This window comes from Hyalella azteca, unplaced genomic scaffold (genome assembly GCF_000764305.2).
Source record: "Hyalella azteca isolate HAZT.00-mixed unplaced genomic scaffold, Hazt_2.0.2 contig13225, whole genome shotgun sequence".
Taxonomy (NCBI): Eukaryota; Metazoa; Arthropoda; class Malacostraca; order Amphipoda; family Hyalellidae; genus Hyalella; species Hyalella azteca.
Window position 1 is genome coordinate 155,323 of NW_025943154.1, and position 18,430 is coordinate 173,752.

An 18,430-nucleotide genomic window follows, 5' to 3' on the forward strand; every position below is an offset into this window, starting at 1 on the left:
GACGTCGATAACTGAGGCTTGGAAGCTTCATAATCTTTCCTCATAGGACTTGTATTTCAAGACCGAAACTATCATTGTTGCGCGTCTTTGGAACACCTAAATTTTTTGCCCTTTTCAAGTTTCGGTGACCACGTTTCCTAACTCTAGGTTCGGGCGCACGTCTACAACAGACAACTGCTTCATCGCTTCTGCATCTAGGAACTCGCAAGAGCGTCTGATCAGGCCAAGTCGTTTATTGGTTTCATTAACTTGACCTTCAATATGCTTAGAAAATTTCGTCTCTGTCGATATTAACTCCCAATTTTATGCAAATATTTTTCACGTGAAATGATCATAACGATTGATTGCCTCTCCTTTTACCAGAATACGTCATGAACTCAGAGCTTGGCCGTAGTTTATCCAACGCGTACCATAAATAGAAACTTCAAAATTAGCCAAATTAGAACCCTATCACATTACCATTCAAATGAAGCCAATGGCATAATTGCAAGTAGCATTTGTAAGTTCCACCATCTAAGAGCAGTTTCCCAATGTACAAGAACTTTTTTCGTTTCCGGCTACTAAAGATACTAGCCGGCTACTAAAGATACTAGTCGTTAATGCTCAAGTCTTACATCAAGGTATTGAATTCTTGAAAAAAAAAATCAAACGCTTGGACAATTTTCAAAACACGGCAAAAAAATACACCAATTTATTCTAAACCTTTGCAGGATTCAGACACCACGAACAAAGTGTTGGTGCACGCCGCGTTCGGGCCGCCGAAAGGTCGGCAAGGAGGTTGATTGTCCAGCCCGCCTAACTTGCCCATGCCTGCAATAACAAGATAGTTAAGATCATCAAGAAAAAGATAATGAGCAAGATAAATTACAAGTCAACAGATCAGCGTCGACGAATCATCAATAGATATCAGTCCGCCCGTCGAAATTATCATCAGGCAAATTTTTATCTGCAGGAGTTCGAAAGAAACCAATTCCGCAAAAAAAAAAAACTCTTGGCACATACATATATAGCGAATTTTCCTCGCCTAAATATCATTGCAGTTATGTCTGGAGGGCACAGAAAGCGTCTTGGATGCATAAAAACGAGTAAGTGCATATCAAACCAAACTTATATGTCAAACTTAAACAATTTACCTTAATATTTCAGATCACAATGTGGCCCGCAGTATCATTCCTCGAGCGATCTGCCAAAAAAAATATCCCTGTAAACTCGTTACAGCAGAAACATAAAATTCAGGGAATGAAGTGCGATCAGTCATGGCTATTAGAATATCAGCACGGCAGTCAGCCGGTGGTGCATAAGGTTGTCATCATATGAAGCTCATGAGAATATTCGCGTTATACTATCAATATCACGATTCAAAACCTTCGATATTGCTGGAGATGATGCACCTTTATTTTACTAATGATACTTTATAATTTTGGCAATTACTCAACAGAAGACAATAAACTGGTGTAGATGCGAGCAAAACCGAAAAACGATAACGGTAGAATTAATTTTCACCTGACTTTAGAACTCGGCGCTGATTCCAGAACCTCACCTGTATCCTCAGACGAGAAAAACTTGGTTGCAGGCAGGCATGTACATGGCGAGTTCTGAAATGAAATAACCACATAAGAACAGGAGAAATGCTGTCTACTACCTAAACATTGCAGTTAGGTTCAGTAAAACTATCAACTATTTGAGAGTGTTTCTTCAGCATGGCTGTCAGCCGGTGATGCATGAAAAGGTCATCATTTTAACATTAAAGAAGTCTGGTACTTCTTGTGCAGACAATTTCAGTTGAAATGTCTAGATTGCACCAGGGCATCAACCCGATTATTGTAAGTGTGAATATGTCGGGTCGAAATGGCGGAATTGCCGATTCTATGGAATCGGTAGCCAGTTTGCTCAATCTGTAAAATTAGCATTTCTATACTATAACTCTAACTTCCGATTTTCTCAATCAGCAACGAAAAGCTGATTCGGCAAACTGGTTGCCGATTCCATAGAATCGGCAATTCCGCAATTTCGACACGACATGTATATCTCCAAGCAGGGAAAACAGGTCTTGATAATGTAACGCATAGTTCATTTAACATACTCAAACATCCAACCATTGCTTAGCTCACCTCCGTTACGAGAAGCGGCAACTGTAGCCCAGGGGAGGGTACTCCTCGTTCAATTCCTGTTGATTTAACCAAGAAACCGTGAGAACAGAACTCTAGTTCAATTTCAGAGATACTATTAAAGAGCATCAGGAAGTTGAAAATATAGAATCATTACTGTCATTGTATAGCATGTGTTTTTGTTCATCATCGAAATGTTCGCCAAACATTCAAGTAAAACATAGTAATCCATTACCTGAATGATGTTCCGGTAATGATGACGATTCGACGCACGACACGCGGACTGAGATTTGGATTTTTTTGGTTCCATCCAGACTCCAGTTTGTTGCTTCACGAAAACTCGTGATCTTTCCACGCCATCGCATGAAGCGTCGACCATTACGCGCAGATGCGCCTGCATAATACGAGATTATAACGTCGTTCACAACAAAATATAGCAACAAATTTCAACCCTTCATCAGTTAAATAATAAAGCAAAATCATTATGTGTCATACGAAGCGCGGGTTAAAAATCATCAGTAAAAATGTTTCACTGCAAAAACACTGATCCAAGTCTAATGCGAAAATAAACTCACCAAATTAGTAGGCCGCCAGTAACCGTCAGATGATACCTGTTGTGTACAGAAATGGCAAAAATTAAACGCTTACCTCGGCCATTCTAGATTATATCTACAGGTGATAAGCATATCAGATTTTAGGAGGATTTCATTAGGTTCATGGTATAGCATGTGTAAATAAATTCATCAGATTTTGTCCCTTAGTCCTCAAGGTCATAAATGTACTTTGAAATATGAACATGGCATTTCATCAACAAGATGTAATATTCACTGTGAAGATTACTTTCGCCCAAATCGAGATTTCTCTCTCTAAAAAGAGATCTATAGCAAGATTTGTTAACGGATCAAACAACTAAGCTCAAGTAACAAAGCAAGTAACAGACTCGGCAAAAACAGACCTCACGTAAGCAGGAGCGCCATCTCAACCACACAATTCGAGTGCACCCACGCCCCCAGTGACTCCCGATGGACACGAGCAATGTGGCCTGGAATACAAAGGTAGTGAGTTAGGACAAAATGTTCGCAATGGCACGAATATTTACAGCTAATATACAGCTTTCAGAAGTTGATTTCTCTTCAGGGCACTCTGAGTGGTGCAAGGCAACTAAAATAAATCATCACACAGCATCTATGATTGATCATCAACTGCGCATCAAGAGAAAATAACGACACTCACCATAAAGAGAGTGGAGCTTCATGATGCAGCGAATACAGGAGCTCTTGGTGTGTTCCTGAAATGAAACATAAGAATTCGTGCAGCTTTCACTCACAAAAAACTACACCTATCAGATAATTCTTGGGATATAATCAACCTTTATCATACCAAACGCTAGTTTAGTTATCATAATAAACACACAAAAAGCAACAGCGCAATCACACATTTTATGAAGTTATTTTTAAACTTGAGCTAAGATATTGAGAATCAAGACCGTAATTTTTATGCTATGTAAATACATAGCCATCGATTACGTGAATGCACAACACGATTGCGTAAATGTGATCAAATAATGCGAACTAAAGTTAGTTGGCACGACTTGCGTAATCTAAGAATAGATGTAGAAGATACACGCTCGATACATACCTATAGTAATGACAGGTCTTCAGAATATAAATACAGCAACAAGCAGCCAGCGCTGAAACAAAACAAACAAGTTAAGAACATGCCCTCGGTGCTTCACGATGAAAAAACTCGTGTACTTGTCAGTGAAACAATTTTTTATCAGAGATATCAAACGAAACACGTGGTCATCATCAAATAATCTAAATACTTCCAACTAATATGACATTTAAAAGCAATCAAATAGCCCTTAGAGGCCAATAAATCAGTGTAAAGAATTCAAGATCAACAAGTAACTAGTCTGGACCATATGGTTCACCGATCACCAGGAGCAAGGGGATACCAAAGCAATTAATTCACACCTGCTCGAAGTAGAAGCAGCATCCCAGCCACAACATTCGAGCGCATTGGCGACGAGGATAGGACTACCGAGAGACAAGGAAATGACCTGAAAAAAAAACGTAGAACCTGCATATAAAATCACAAGCAGAGAATAAAAGGATAAGCAATAGAAGGCTATCAGGATTACTCCTCTGAACACTAAGTGATGCATAACATATAAATGATAGGATTAAAATTTACTGCTCATTGAGAAAAAACAACAAAAGAAACTTACTCTCAAGAAAGGAGAACTTCCAGTCCTGATGCAGCTGATTCATCTGAGCACTTTTCTTCCTGAAATAATAAATTTTGATGAGAAAATTTTTCTCGTGACTTGTACTGTTATGAAAGGAAGATAAATCAGATCATATTTTGGGGTATAATCAACCTTTATCATACGAAGCGCAGGTATAGTTTACTCATCATACTAAGCAAAACACATTGAGCACAACTGAACATCTCAGTTTATAAAGCTGTTAACCTAAGCTATATATACACATTATATTGCAGCTCAAGGATGTAATTCTCACACTTAGTGTAATAATCTTGGATTGTGTAAATGCACGATTCGATTGCATTAATGTCATTTACTAATTAGAGCAGAAATTATTACAGACGACATGAGTTATCAAAGAAGAACGGCTCTAAATGGTCAGTAACATACCTTGATTTTGTGATAGCAGGTCCGCATTGCTCGTTCAGACCCAAGCAGTTAAAACTGAAAATGAAACAAGAATTTTCAGGCTATGCGCATAAAGTCTCACGAGAAACCAGACTTCTTTACTTTTCAGTGAACCGAGTTGTTATCAGAGATATCAGTCGAAACACGAAAAATCGTCATTATCCAACATATTGCTCCATATAAGTTCTCATGAAACAATCAAATATACCTTAGACTATTTGTGATATTCAATCATGATCTTCAAGATATTCAACAAATGAAACTAATCGCAGCATTTATTACTACAGTAAGGTGGATATCAAAGTTATTTATTCATACCTCCACGTACAGGAAGCGGCATTCCAGTCACGCAAGTCGAGCGCATCGTACGACGCCCATGGTATTTGCAATGGCAAACATAAAAGTGGCCTGAAATACGGAGGCATAAATTTAGTACAAAATCAAAGCAGCAGAAAGATTAATAGAAATGTTAAGGCAATCAGAAGTTGACTTCTCTTCAGGGCACTCTGAGTGGTGCATAGCAACTATGAATGTCATCATTTTTAATAATTATTTCTAGGTCAAGATTTAGAAAGAAAATTGAGAAACATTCCCACCAACAATCAACAAAAAATTACTCACATGTCCGGTGAATTACACACGTAGCTCAGGTAATGTGCTTCAGGGGGGAATTATCATTACTACCTTGCCAGGATTTTGCAGAGCCCCGCGCCCTGTCACCTTGCTGCAACATTCGGAGTAAATATTAGACATTGAGCATAAAGACTGTTGATCTTAGTGATTACGTTTAATGATCAGTAATGTTCTATTTTATCAGAGATATCAGTCGAAACACGTTATTCATCATATAGTGGAAGCATAGCAAGGAAAGTCAGATCACAACACTCACCTTGAAAATTATTAAGGGCCGTCAGCTCCTCAGGAGATACGATTAGAAAACTCCGATACGAACGAGCTGAAAAGAAAATGTAAATTGAACTTAATGTCATCAAATGATTCTATATTCCGACATGTGTGAATATTACTTATTCACCTTCATAAGTTTCAAAAATCCAAACAATATCACTTTCTGTTTAAAATTTCATGAGGAATTAACCAAATGCATAAAGTGCAGCTGATGCGCTATGAACTCCGAATTTTCATTGGTTTTTAGCCTCTCCAAGTAACAAAATAACTCTAAAGAACAAGAATCTCACACGTAACTTTTTCCAATGTCTGTATAATTATTAGATTTTCACTTCGCATCACTCACCTCGTGGTAGGAGCAACTCGATGCAAACTCAAAAAAATTCTAGATACCTGGGTCATGTAAAAAGTTTTCTTACAAAAGTCATTTCTTCCAGGCAGCAGTTAATAGACTCCTGTAGACAGCTCTGGGTCAAAATAACATCATACCTATTGAGAACATTACGCATCAACAGAAAGCAAATTCTTTGTAACCAATTTAAAGAAACAACTAAGAAATCTATTAGATGTTGAATTTAAAATGAAAATGGTAGGATAATGAAAAATGCGTCAATCCTCAAATTTGTATTTGAGGTTAAGACATTCCTCTGATGAGGAATATCTAACCAAATAGGCCGATGCCCATGTCGTCGTCGGACTCTTCCTCAGGCTCCTCTTCCTTCTTCTTCTCTTCCACTGGGGCTGTAGGTAAACAAAATCTATCAAAATTTCATAAAAATGTTAGTTACAAAAATATCAATACACAAGGAATGTAAACATCGTATACAGTAGAAATCGACAAATTTTTCAATCGTAAATGTAACATGTACGTCAATTGAATGAGGTTTTGTTAAAAAAAAAAGTTCAACGGGCATTAATGACCATGATATATCAATTCAGATAATCACAAAATAATGCACAGCCCTGAAGAGAACTTATTCAAAGAAAGATTACTCTCGCTCACTTTATTATCTGAAAAAAAAAAAAAAAATCACAGGCAACATTTGACAGACCTCCATACCGTTCACTGCAAATCAAGTTATCTCAAAACCTTGCTTCTAAATAAAATCTCCGAGACAACTTTCCGTTGTTGATATTCAACAAGGAAGTACCGGTAGGCACCCACCAGCAGCAGGAGCAGCAGCAGACGCAGCAGGTGCACCGCCACCACCACCTCCTCCGGTACCGACACCAGCACCAATGCTGGTCACGAGGCTCTTGAGATCAAGACCAGCGGTAGCCTTGGCAAACAGGCCAGGCCAGTAAGGCTCGACTGTCACGTTAGCAGCCTTCAGAAGGCTGGCAATCTTTTCACTCTGAAAAATCAAAATGAGAAACGTGAACTTTTTAATGAAACTAGAGAACTTTAGCATTTGCTACACGTAATATAACACAATTTCTCCATAGGTAGCTCTATACATGGATCATTTCCATTCTCGCCTATCTAAGAAAAATTTTATTTTTGAATTACAATCAACTTAAAAAAACAAGGGTCATAAAATGGAAGATAATACAATACACAAAAGAAAATCAATTTTAATTTATAAATAGGCATCAGATAAAACCAAGTCCAGGGTTCAAGACCATTTCCCAAGATAGAAAAACTGAGCTGCTGAAACCAATTCAGTTAACTCAAGACAGGAAAATTCCAAACAGCATGAACAGCCCCAATTTTTTCAATTATCAACAGTGAAGAAAACTATTAAAGTACCATATCTAAATCCCCTCACATAGCCAAGAGTGATAGGTTGGTTCATACAGTCATACCCAAAATGCATTATGAAATGATCACAGCAAAATGAGATTGCAACACTAAGATAGTAAAACAATGTCTCAAAATTTCTTATTTTTATGAATTTTATCCATTCTATTTACAATAATTCAACTACACATTTGATAAAATTTGTATCCATGGTACCAAGTCTAAGTCCTAATTATGAGACTAAGAAACCAAGTCCACATTGCTCTCAATGCCACAATCTATATCATAATTTTAAAGCCCTAGACAAGATGCAGTAGCCACTGAGGGCTGCAAAACTTTCTTTAACATTCATCAGAGATGAATGCAAATTTTACAATGTATCCTATAAATAATCAAGATTTGCTGGTACACTAATTTTACCGGTATACACTCCAATAAATCCATTATATTTTGATTAATTCCTAATAGATATTTGATAAAACTCAGAGCAAGATTTCAGAGGTTCTGAAATTTATTCAGGTATTTGAATGCAATAAATACATTTCAGTTGCTGGAGCTTGTGTTTGGCATCTGCCGCAGAATAAAACTGCCATTCTTTATCCTGGCAGGCACAAATGCCTCCAACTTGTGAAAATGTCACTTTATAAACCCTACTAGATTCAACTGCCACGGAGCCTCAAATACAAAATATCTATACATTTCTTACCAGTCTCAATGCCTCCAAGCCACAAATACAAAATATCCATTTTAGGATAGAATTCTAGGAATATTTGTTCACAAATTCTAGATTGATCCAACCTCACCAGATCTAACATGTCAGCTAAATTTTTGGAATGAAATCCAGCTTCAGATATTTAAATCAAATTTAAATCACCCCCTTTGGCTCCCCAGTGAATTTCTAGTGCCCCACACACATACATATAAAAAGATACACCTCTTTCTTGAAATTTAGTATGCTGCAATTTTTAAAGATAAAGCTTAAACACAAATGTGTATTTCACAAATTGAACCCCAATTAGAAAAACCAATATGTTTTTCAGCTGTTTTAACTGTTTCAGCACTAAAAATTCAAGAAGGCTTGGACAAATTTACGGCCGGACTTGTGGCCGGTCTCGCAGCCGGTCTCACAGCCAATTCAGTGATCAAGGAATATCTCCCAAATTAATGAACGCAGCTCAATGAAAGTTGGAATATGTATTCATCAGAACCCTAACAGTGATGTTTAGCTTGTGAAAATTTTTAAATTTTTACCTCCCGTTGTGAGTTATATTGCGATACAGGCCAAAATTTGCAGTGATCAAAGAATTTCTTCCTAACTACTGAACAGATTTGAACAAAATTTCAAATATACATTTCTAACTAAAAAGTGGCGATTTTATTTTTTGTTAAACTTGTAAAAAAATGTCAACTTTGCCTTTGTTTGCAAGTTTTTTTTCATTTCATTGTCATTCTTGATTTCACACTTCCTTATATTTGGCCCGTATCACTGGGTAATTAGTCGCCAAGAAATTTCTTCTAAACTACTGAACAGATTTCAATGAAACTTTGTATAAAAATAACTAACCTCCCAACGGTGATGTGTAGCTTGTGACAATTTTAATATTTTGCTTTCTTTGCGAGTTATACAGATATAGGAGGAACGGCCAGCTTTTCTGCCAGCCGGTTTAACCAAGAGCTGTTTATGTATGTAACTGTATACGTATAGCCATATAACACGCAAACGAAGGAAAAACAAAAAAATTGTAGCGAAACAAAAACCCGCTCATCAGAGATTGGGGGAGAGGTGAGGGGTTTGAGGGATCAGCTCAGCTACCTAGCAGCTTTTGTTCCATGGTGTCTCTGCCCAAGTCTATGCACATCCAAGTTGTATTCTATCAATATAATTTGTTTACTTTATTTATCACAAGTTGAATAAAATGTTATTTAGTTGAAAGAATGGGTATCAAAGCCTAAGTTAATATTTCTGCATGAATAACTTTACAATAATCACATCCTTGCTTGAACCAGAAAAATGAAATAAATAATATGGAAAAATATTTAAAATTAACGGCACATAATGTTTTATCTTCATTTGCTTTTTTAAAATCATGCTGTAAATAGCAAAGAATTTGCTGGCAGTTGTCAAAGCTCATTGGTGACATGCAATGTTGTGAGGGTCTACTGTGGGCTGGCCCAACACAGGAATGCGCTAGCACGCATTCCTGTTGTACCACGCTGGCCAGACGCAAGATAGTCAGCCCTAGGCAGCGAACTCAAGCAAGCTTGCTCTTGAGTTTGGGCAGTTCTCAACACCCCCCTCAAATAGTGGAAACTTAATTTAATTATAGACTTTGTCATTGAAGATTTTTTATTAGCCTTCACCCCCTTCAGCTTGAGAAAATATATTCAATCTGCATTATAGTACAATATTGCGAAGAGAAAATTAAAAAAATTCACATTTTGATTATACTTTTTATTTGCCTTGTCAAGTGCCATGTTAAATTACAATATGTATCGTCTTTAATTGCCAAGCTCACAATTGGAAATTGGAATTGCCAATGAATAGGTCTGAACAGTGTGGAATTCTAGAGGGATATTAAATTGACCAGTACACATAGAATGTTGGAAGGCAGGACCTGAAAGCTTGGGAAGTCCAGAAACTTTCTACTTTCAGTCCATTATATACATTTCCTATTCCTTTCCAGCTGTGATTGGTTGATGGAATTGTGATTTTAGCCCCCTTTCAGCTTCCCAGCTGTGATTGGTTAATGGAACTGTAATGTTATCTTCTTTCAAGCTGTGATTGGTTGTGCCCATAAGCCCTACCCCCACATAGGGTATATGTACTACAGTACCATTCAACTTAATACTCAAACTTGATCATTACAAACAAAGAGCATGGAAAATTTTCAAAAAATAAATTATATAAAGGAAAAATAAATATATCAATCAAACAAGAGACATCCAAACAATTCCATAACAAATCTAAGGTACTATGCAATTGAAACAGTTTGTCCACTTTTGATCCTCCTATTCATTTATAGTCAGTCATCTGGCAGAGCACTGTATCTTAGGAAAGTTTTCTTTTATAAGTGAACTCCCATTCTTAGAATTCCAGCCTGCATCCCATCATTAAGGGACCGTCTACCCTAAAATTCTAAAATTTTGGTTTTTCCATTTTCTTGACTCATTTTGTAGCTGCTGAAAGGGCGCGTCTAACGCAGTTTACCGCATGTCTGTGCATGCTATAGTTTTTGTGCAAGACAATTTTAAAAATATATAAAATGAACATTTTTCAACAACATGTACAAAGATTTATTTTAATTCAATCTGAATATATTGATCATTACTCTCATTAATTACAAAGTGTTTGCACTCATTTGAAAGCTACAAATGAGACGCGTTCAACAAAGCTACTACCATGGATGTACATGCAATAGTTTTTGCATAATGCAGTTGTTAAGTTATGTAAAATGTATATTTTATTTATATATTTATATATAAAAAGTCCCATTTATAGATTATTCACGTTAAATTGGACATAAATAGGTCTGAAGACTCATGCTGGTACCCTGAATGTAAATAATTGGCAATGGGAAAGCTTGGGCTACAATATCAAGACATTTTTGGGCATATTCTTCTGTTTTCAATGAATTTTACTTTATTTGGCTCCCCTGAACAATTTTGAAATCCAAAAAACACCATCTTAAAAAGTTTATAACTCCAACACTTTCTAAGCTATGGCAATGAGAGACATACCATTTGATTCATAAAAACTATACCTAGCAACTCTAGAAGCCTTTTTTTTAATTTGTGCATGGTTGGACTTGTATGTGGGGGGTAAAAATATGAAAAAATGGGAAAAAATGTGAATAAAAAAATTAGGAAAATGAAAAATTGGGGCTCTACAGTCACTAGATGTTGTTACCAATCGAATGATATGTGTTCCGACATTGTAGCATGTGATTTGCAAAAGTTATACTTTTTCAGAGTACCCCCTTTATTGCCGTTTTCTATTAATTTCACATTTTCTTTCATTTTTTCAAAAATTTACACAAACAAGAAGGTCTTAGATTTCTGTTTTACATATGTGTACCAAGTTTCAAAATGATCCATCTGAGTGCTCAAAATTGTCCTGGTTCTTATTGCAAACCAAGACAAAGCTTACTGTCTCGTCTCAAATGGAAAAAAAAGTTCCAAATGCAGAAGTCTACCAAACAACTGAAGAAACCTACTGACTAATGACTGGCATGTGGATGCCTGACAACCAAGATGACCCTTGAGTTAATTTTACAACAACTCTTGTGCTACACTATGAAACCTGACCTAGCAGGGTAGTGGCCCTAGCCCTAACTTCTTCACATAAATCTGATAAACATTTTTCACAAATAATTTCCTAGCTTGGATGTTATTCCATATTCAATAACTATCCAGAATGTTAATATTTTTTATATACAGGAATATAAAAAAATGTAAATACTATGTATGCGTAAATTGAACTGAAAATTTCTGCCCATAAAACAGCAGAAACGTCTGAGGGGAAATTCTGAATCTTCCGAGTTCTGCCTCAGTTGAACTGAATCAATTCATTGCACAAACAAATTAATCCTGAACTTGTATGAAATAACTTGAAAGTTCCATGAACTTCCCTGCTTGCATACTGAATAAAACATAATAACTTTAAATATAAACTTCACATCTTTTCATTTGTCTATGCAATCAGCAGCACCAAAAAGTTCAATGTCAAAGGTTACATTACAAAGTCAAATACATCAATATTGATTGGGCTTTTGCCAATAACAATAATAAGCTCTTGACTTCAGAATGTCTAAATGTAGGCATGCGCACAAACTATGCTCAAAATTAAACATGGCAGACAGCTATTTTGAACATCAGTGCATGTAAGGTATTCAATTTTGAAAGCCCTGCTCCAATGTTAGCTTAATTTAATTGACTCACATTTGGAAACAAATTTAAGAAAACTATGACTACACCATCTTGTTTTCTGCAAAATGTCTATAAATTACTTGCTTAGCTGGGATGTGTAAGGAGTAACATTTGTGCTGAAAATAAACCTTGATATTGTATTATACATTAATGAAAGATAATTTTAAATCAAGATTACAGTTTTTAGAGCATGCTCTCAAAATTTCAGGGCTCTGCAGCTATTCTGAGAGTGATTTCTACCATTCTGGAATTGCATTGTAGTACTGCAGTTCATGTTCAGTTCACTTCTATCATTGTTTCCCCAACATTTTTTCATCATTTTCCCATCATTTAAACATAATTTTTACACCATTTACTAGACTCCTGCGTCTCGAAATAATTTTCTTGAAATGAACCGGGACAGACGAAACGAGACGAGAAAATTCCGGGAAAAAAATAACGGGACAGAGGGTAAAATTTGTCCCGGAATAAATGTATGAACCGAGACAAGACTTCTGTCCTGGACTTCAAAACTTGTGTCCCGGTAAATTATGAACCAGGACGAGACAGATTTGAAACAAGACATAACGAGACGAAATTTGTCTTAATTATTTTCTAATCATTTCAAAAACATGGGTTGAAGAATGGCAAGTTAGCTCTTTATTGCTAATAGGGCCATAGACAGTTACCAGTTAAATTGAGTTAATTGCAGATTTAGCAAAATTTGTCTGACTACCTGACATGACAGTTAATTAGTGGTCCGACAAACACCGCAAACCTGTCGATGTATGCATGGCTGAGTATTGAGTAAAAAATGTTACTCTTAAGTCTTAACTAAAGCTTCGATGGCACTTATGGGAACCATACGAGAACGAGTCGAGTTTATTACGCGTTCGGAACGAGTTTAGGCGCCATGGAGCGCATAGGGAGTAGGGACGCAGTGTCTAGATTAGTCAGCCAATTAGCAGACAGTGGAGTGGAGTCCTGGTAAGACATTCCTAACAAAACTAAAGCTAGTTTTAGATTATCTCTGCCTTTAGTAAAATTTTGCGCTATGCCTCCAGGAAATCTTCACAATTGCGCAATTTCCTGAATTGTTATCAGACACTTGGGCATATTTAACGTTATTTAGAAAGGATACACATAGATATTTCGAGTTCTTTATTGAAGATCAAACTATTATATTTTTTCCAACTTAAATTTTGTTGTATTTTAAAATGTTGTTGATATTTCTTTCCAAACTTTTTGTTGACGGAGATTGCTTAAGGCAAGATCGATGAATCTGATTCTGTGATTGAGCTGGAGGCAAATCAAAGTCTGTCCAGTCAGCCGATGTCACCACTCACCAGCTACAGCTAGTATGGCCTCCTCCAAACCATCATAGAACACAATTTTTGAAAAAAAGTGTTTTTCCATTTTTATTTCCCTGTCAAGATTAAGTACCATATTAAACCACAACATCTATTCATAGCAAAAATCATATAAAGTGCCGAGCTCCAATCAGAATAGTAAAAGGATACGTCTCAAGTTATTATATAAATGCAGAGGTCGGCAGTAGCGCGCTACTAGCGGCCGCTACATTTTCAGTAGCGGTAGCGGCGCCACATTTTAGCAATTGTAGCGGTAGCGGAAGCGCCCGCTACATATCAAAGTAGCAATACGAGGTTTTGCTGCTACAGCGCTACCGCTACTTTTATAAATAAAGCCTTTAAATTTTACTCAATAGTATTTAATATTATTTAAAAACCAGCATGAAATACATACATAATATGAATTACAGAATAAAACTGTACGAAAGATTTCAGTGTAGTGTTGTCAACCTCAGCCTGTTACTAGTGTCAACATGTTAGTTGTTACCAGAGGTGGCCGGGCAGTAGCGCGCTCCATGTAGCGGCGCTACATTTCAGCAATTGTAGCGGTAGCTGTAGCGGCCGCGACATTTAGAGCATGAAGCGGTAGCGGCCGCTACATTTCAAAGTAGTGCTGCCCAGCTCTATATAAATGTATGATGGTAAGCCAATGTTTACACCACATCAATAATTGATTCATCTCGTTATGTCTTGTTAAAATGGCTATAAACTCCGGGAAATTTTAAGGTACCTATTTTAACCGGGATGTCTCGTCTCATCTCGGTATCGTCCCGGAATTCCTACGGAGGGCTGAAAATTGTCCCGATTTTTATTGCGAACCGGGACAGAGCCTGTTGTCTCGTCTCGACGGTCTCGTATTAAAAAAATACCAAACGCAGGAGTCTACCATTTACCCATCATTATTCCAACATTTACCCATCATTATTTCATCATTTTCTCCATAATTTTCCCATCATTTCCCCCATCAGTGACATCACTTTCACATCATTTAACCATAATTTTTGCACCATTTACCCATCATTATTCCAACCTTTGCCCATCATTTTCTCCATCATTTATTCACAATTTTCCCATCATTTCCTCCATCACTTTCCCAGCATTTTCTCATCATTTGCCATCATTTTCTTATTACCTATTTTCATATCTCCCCATCATTTCATCAGAATTTTCTCATAACTTTCCAGTCACTACCCAGAGTACCCATCATTTATCTATCATATCATTCATTATTCTTTCATTCATTCATTAATCATTTATTTATGTATTTGTCATTTATTTATAATTTTTGTATTCTTTCTCCATCACTTATTATTGAGTGGACTTGACTCTGTTCACTTCTCCCTTTCTAGTTAATTCAGGCCTATACCATTCATATCTATCAGTCACTCGGTCAGATGGTCTGACGGTCAGGCATGGTCCTGTCCGCATGGAATATATCTACTTGGCAAGCCGCGACTATTTTTCGAGCCATGATTTTATGGATTTGCCAGCCGTAATTCCATTTCTTTGAGCCTTGATTCCATTTCACCAAGCCGTGAATTCCATATCTTGGCCATGAAAAGCCATTTACGAGACGCGAATTTATTTACAAAGTCCATGCACATGTTACCCCAAATCTCTAATTTTACCCTAAATGGCCTAAAAGACTTCAACAGCAACAATAAAATTTTCCTTCACTGTAAGTTGAGCACGTGATAATACAGTCTGACCGCTTTGACATGACCGCAACTATGCGTGATCTTCAACAAAACGTTTAGTTGATTTGTTTACACTTTACATTACGATGTTTATGTTTTTTCTGCAGGATATTTTGGCGGGAACGGTAGAGCAATGCAGATTGTGCAAGTTCAAAATATTATGAAATGACATGGTTGCAAAGTGCAAACCGCAATTTTTCAATCAAACAAAAATTTATGACATTCGAGCCGCGAGATTTCATGCCTACTGAAATTATATATTAGAGCCGCGATATTTCAGACAAAAATAGGACTTTTCCAGCCCTGCTGATGGTCACACCCACTTTTCTCACCCTCCTGCAGTCAAAATCTCAATTGAAATGTTTTGTTTCAGTTAGGTAGGCTAGGTACCTAGTATGGATAGCTTACAACAAGAGCTTTCTAATCATACTAAAAACTTTAAAATTGGCTCATAGGAAACCTAGAAATAGTTTTCCCAAAAAAAAGGCAGAAATTGGTCCATTATGGAGACATAGCCTAATTCAATAAAGGAAAATTTTTATAGCTTTTCACTTTTACTTGTATAACACTCATTTATACGATATTTTTTTCAAATTTTCTCTTTTCAACTATATAATTTTCATTAAGATCAGAGGAAAACAATTTTTGTGCAATGTGCGCATACCTACCAGCTAGGTAAATGTCCCAAATTTCCCACTTAACAAGAACAATGAATCTGATCAATAAATATGGGGTACCTAGCATACACTAGTCTAAAAAAATATTTACTATATTTACATTTATATAAATATATTTTTATTTTCCTATATTTTTTCATTTTCTGGCTGTCTAATAGCAAAACTTTTCCGTGTGATCCAACATAGCCACTAATCACGGTGACTAAAGACTACCTAGCCTAAGCAATAAGCAGCAGTCACCTGGAGTAGCGTAGATAGCCTACTGACATTAAATCGCATGGTCAGGCATGCCCGCATGGCCTCGGCAGTTTGCACGCAATCAAATTGCTTTTAAAATTAAAATACACTATGTATGATACCTAAATGGCAGAGAGTATATTACAGAGGACTGAATCCTTGGGCTGAAATGAGTCATCGCATGTAAGAGATCGTCGCTTAGAGTTAGGTACAAGGATTAAAACTGACATCATATAATACTCAATATAAAACAGTATAGTGAACCTTAATAACCAAGAAATACTCACCGTAATAGGGACGTCATCGTCCATCAAGATGAGAGCAGCGTAGGTGCAAGCTAATTCGTCTTTAGAAGCCATTTCGGTTGGTGTTCAGCCGATTCTTGAACTACGTTTAACCTATGAAGGGAGAACAAGAATGGAGGCTTTCGATGAAAATGCGGCAGATTCTGAAGAGTGCGATGTTGCCACAAATAGTTCAACAATTTCCGGATAAAATATATTAATATTTTTAGAGAAAATTTGTAATCGAACTTGTTGTGAGAGAATTTAAAGAAACCCAAATATTTTTTAACTTTCACAAGAATGATTTACTATGTAAATGATGTAGTGAGCTGGTACTGTGGCACCTGATTAATTAGTATAGAATAGAAGTGTTGGCACTGAAGAAATAGGCCCATGGCCTGTTGCCTATTCATGTACTTTTTGTGACTTGATTCCACAAGGGATCCGGCCTTTTAAACCCTATCTTTCCATTACTGACGATTGATTGAGATAGCTGCTGGACATTGCAAGGCATGCATGACTAACTTTTAACGTCTAGGACAAATTTGTCCGAGACTTTAACTTTTATATGAAACTCAGTTATTAAAATTTTGAGCAATTATCTATCATAACAACCTAGTGCCTTAGGTGAGCAAAATTCACAAAGAAGGCAATGGGACGTTTTTAATCAGTATTTTTGTGTTTAATTTTGTAGTAATATTGGACAGGTACGGTGAGAAAATTATACAGTGCCGAATTATCTCAACTCATAAATTTCGAGTATTCACCACATCGACACGTTTGACCCAAAATTTTCCACGTTGGGATTGATATGTGGTGAGTGGTGACCCTGGAAAAACAGATTTAAACATTGTCATACTCATACACATAAAAATTGTTATGTGACAATCATCATTGCTTACATTGTATTTCATTAGTTCTCACAAGTACCATAACACATCAGAGTCACCACATCGACACCTGTGGATCAAATTTTTGGGATGAGTTTCCATAGCAGGTTTTCAATGCATACGTTAGGCAAATCAGAAACGACCAGGGGCCATACTTTCAAAACTCGCTAAGTGAACGTAAGTACTTACGCTCTATTTGCTTGTCTATGATTGGTGAAATTTACTTGGAAGGCAGTCAATGATTGGCTGATGAACTTACGATCTCTTAACTTTTTTTTAAAGTATTGGCCCAGGACCAAAATTATTATATTATCGACATGATGATTATGGTAGTATCGACAGAATTTATTTAGAGAGCAGGAGACCCGACTTGGTCGGCCGGGCTCATGGTCGGAGCTGTCGGTGGATGATCTAGCAAAACTCTACGACATCGAATTGACATCTTTACTCGACGACCTCATTCCTGCACGAACTGTTCGTGTCCCCCAGCGAGCCTCCGACCCGTGGTTTGACGACGAATGTCGCGCCTCGAAGCGTGGTGTTCGGCTGCTCCAGCGGGCTGTCCATCGCGCGAGCAGACNTAGAGCCTTTGAATCTTAGGCCTAGCTGTCATCTAATCTATCATGCATATTACTGGTTTGGTATAGATGTTGTTTGTTCTAGCATAGACGTCATCAGTCTTGGCACATGTCCTCTGTTTTAGCATAGACGTCATCTGTTTTTATCCTTTCGGGTCTTTTTAAGCCGCTTGTAACGTGCCCTCGAAGTTCGATGTGAACGAGACGCCACGACAATCTCTTCGTGGAATGAATGAATGAATGAATGAGCGCTGAAGTTTTAGTATATTTTCCATGCATAATTTCGGCAAATAAAACCGATCTTAATCCAATTAACAACGTTATGCTATTTGATAAAATGAAAACTTAGACAAAGATCGC

The 18,430-nt window shown here is 36.9% G+C and overlaps 1 protein-coding gene and 1 long non-coding RNA gene across 2 annotated transcripts; both read right to left on the minus strand.

Annotated features, from left to right (window-relative positions):
- Positions 1-657: 657 nt before the first annotated feature.
- Positions 658-5,640, minus strand: LOC108665036. The gene is made up of 14 exons (XR_001930410.2): positions 5,407-5,640; positions 5,104-5,193; positions 4,768-4,821; positions 4,339-4,397; positions 4,085-4,170; positions 3,747-3,798; positions 3,342-3,396; positions 3,064-3,150; positions 2,684-2,719; positions 2,344-2,502; positions 2,112-2,167; positions 1,541-1,595; positions 1,134-1,183; positions 658-810 (listed from the first exon to the last, which is right to left on the minus strand). It is a non-coding gene; the product is annotated as an uncharacterized LOC108665036 (long non-coding RNA).
- Positions 5,641-6,300: 660 nt separating this feature from the next.
- Positions 6,301-16,772, minus strand: LOC108665035 (60S acidic ribosomal protein P1). Its single transcript, XM_018151755.2, has 3 exons — positions 16,606-16,772; positions 6,857-7,046; positions 6,301-6,432 (listed from the first exon to the last, which is right to left on the minus strand). The coding sequence occupies exons 1-3, from the start codon at positions 16,675-16,677 to the stop codon at positions 6,353-6,355; spliced, it is 342 nt and encodes a 113-aa protein (XP_018007244.1). The 5' UTR covers positions 16,678-16,772; the 3' UTR covers positions 6,301-6,352.
- Positions 16,773-18,430: the final 1,658 nt, after the last annotated feature.

Bases quoted from the DNA above. Each gene is read 5' to 3' on its own strand.
- LOC108665035 (XM_018151755.2), bottom strand. From the start codon at position 16,677: ATGGCTTCTAAAGACGAATTAGCTTGCACCTACGCTGCTCTCATCTTG. The intron at 7,047-16,605 runs GTGAGTATTTCT...TTGATTTTTCAG, and splicing joins ACGATGACGTCCCTATTACG to AGTGAAAAGATTGCCAGCCT. The intron at 6,433-6,856 runs GTGGGTGCCTAC...GTTTACCTACAG, and splicing joins TGCTGCTGCTCCTGCTGCTG to CCCCAGTGGAAGAGAAGAAG.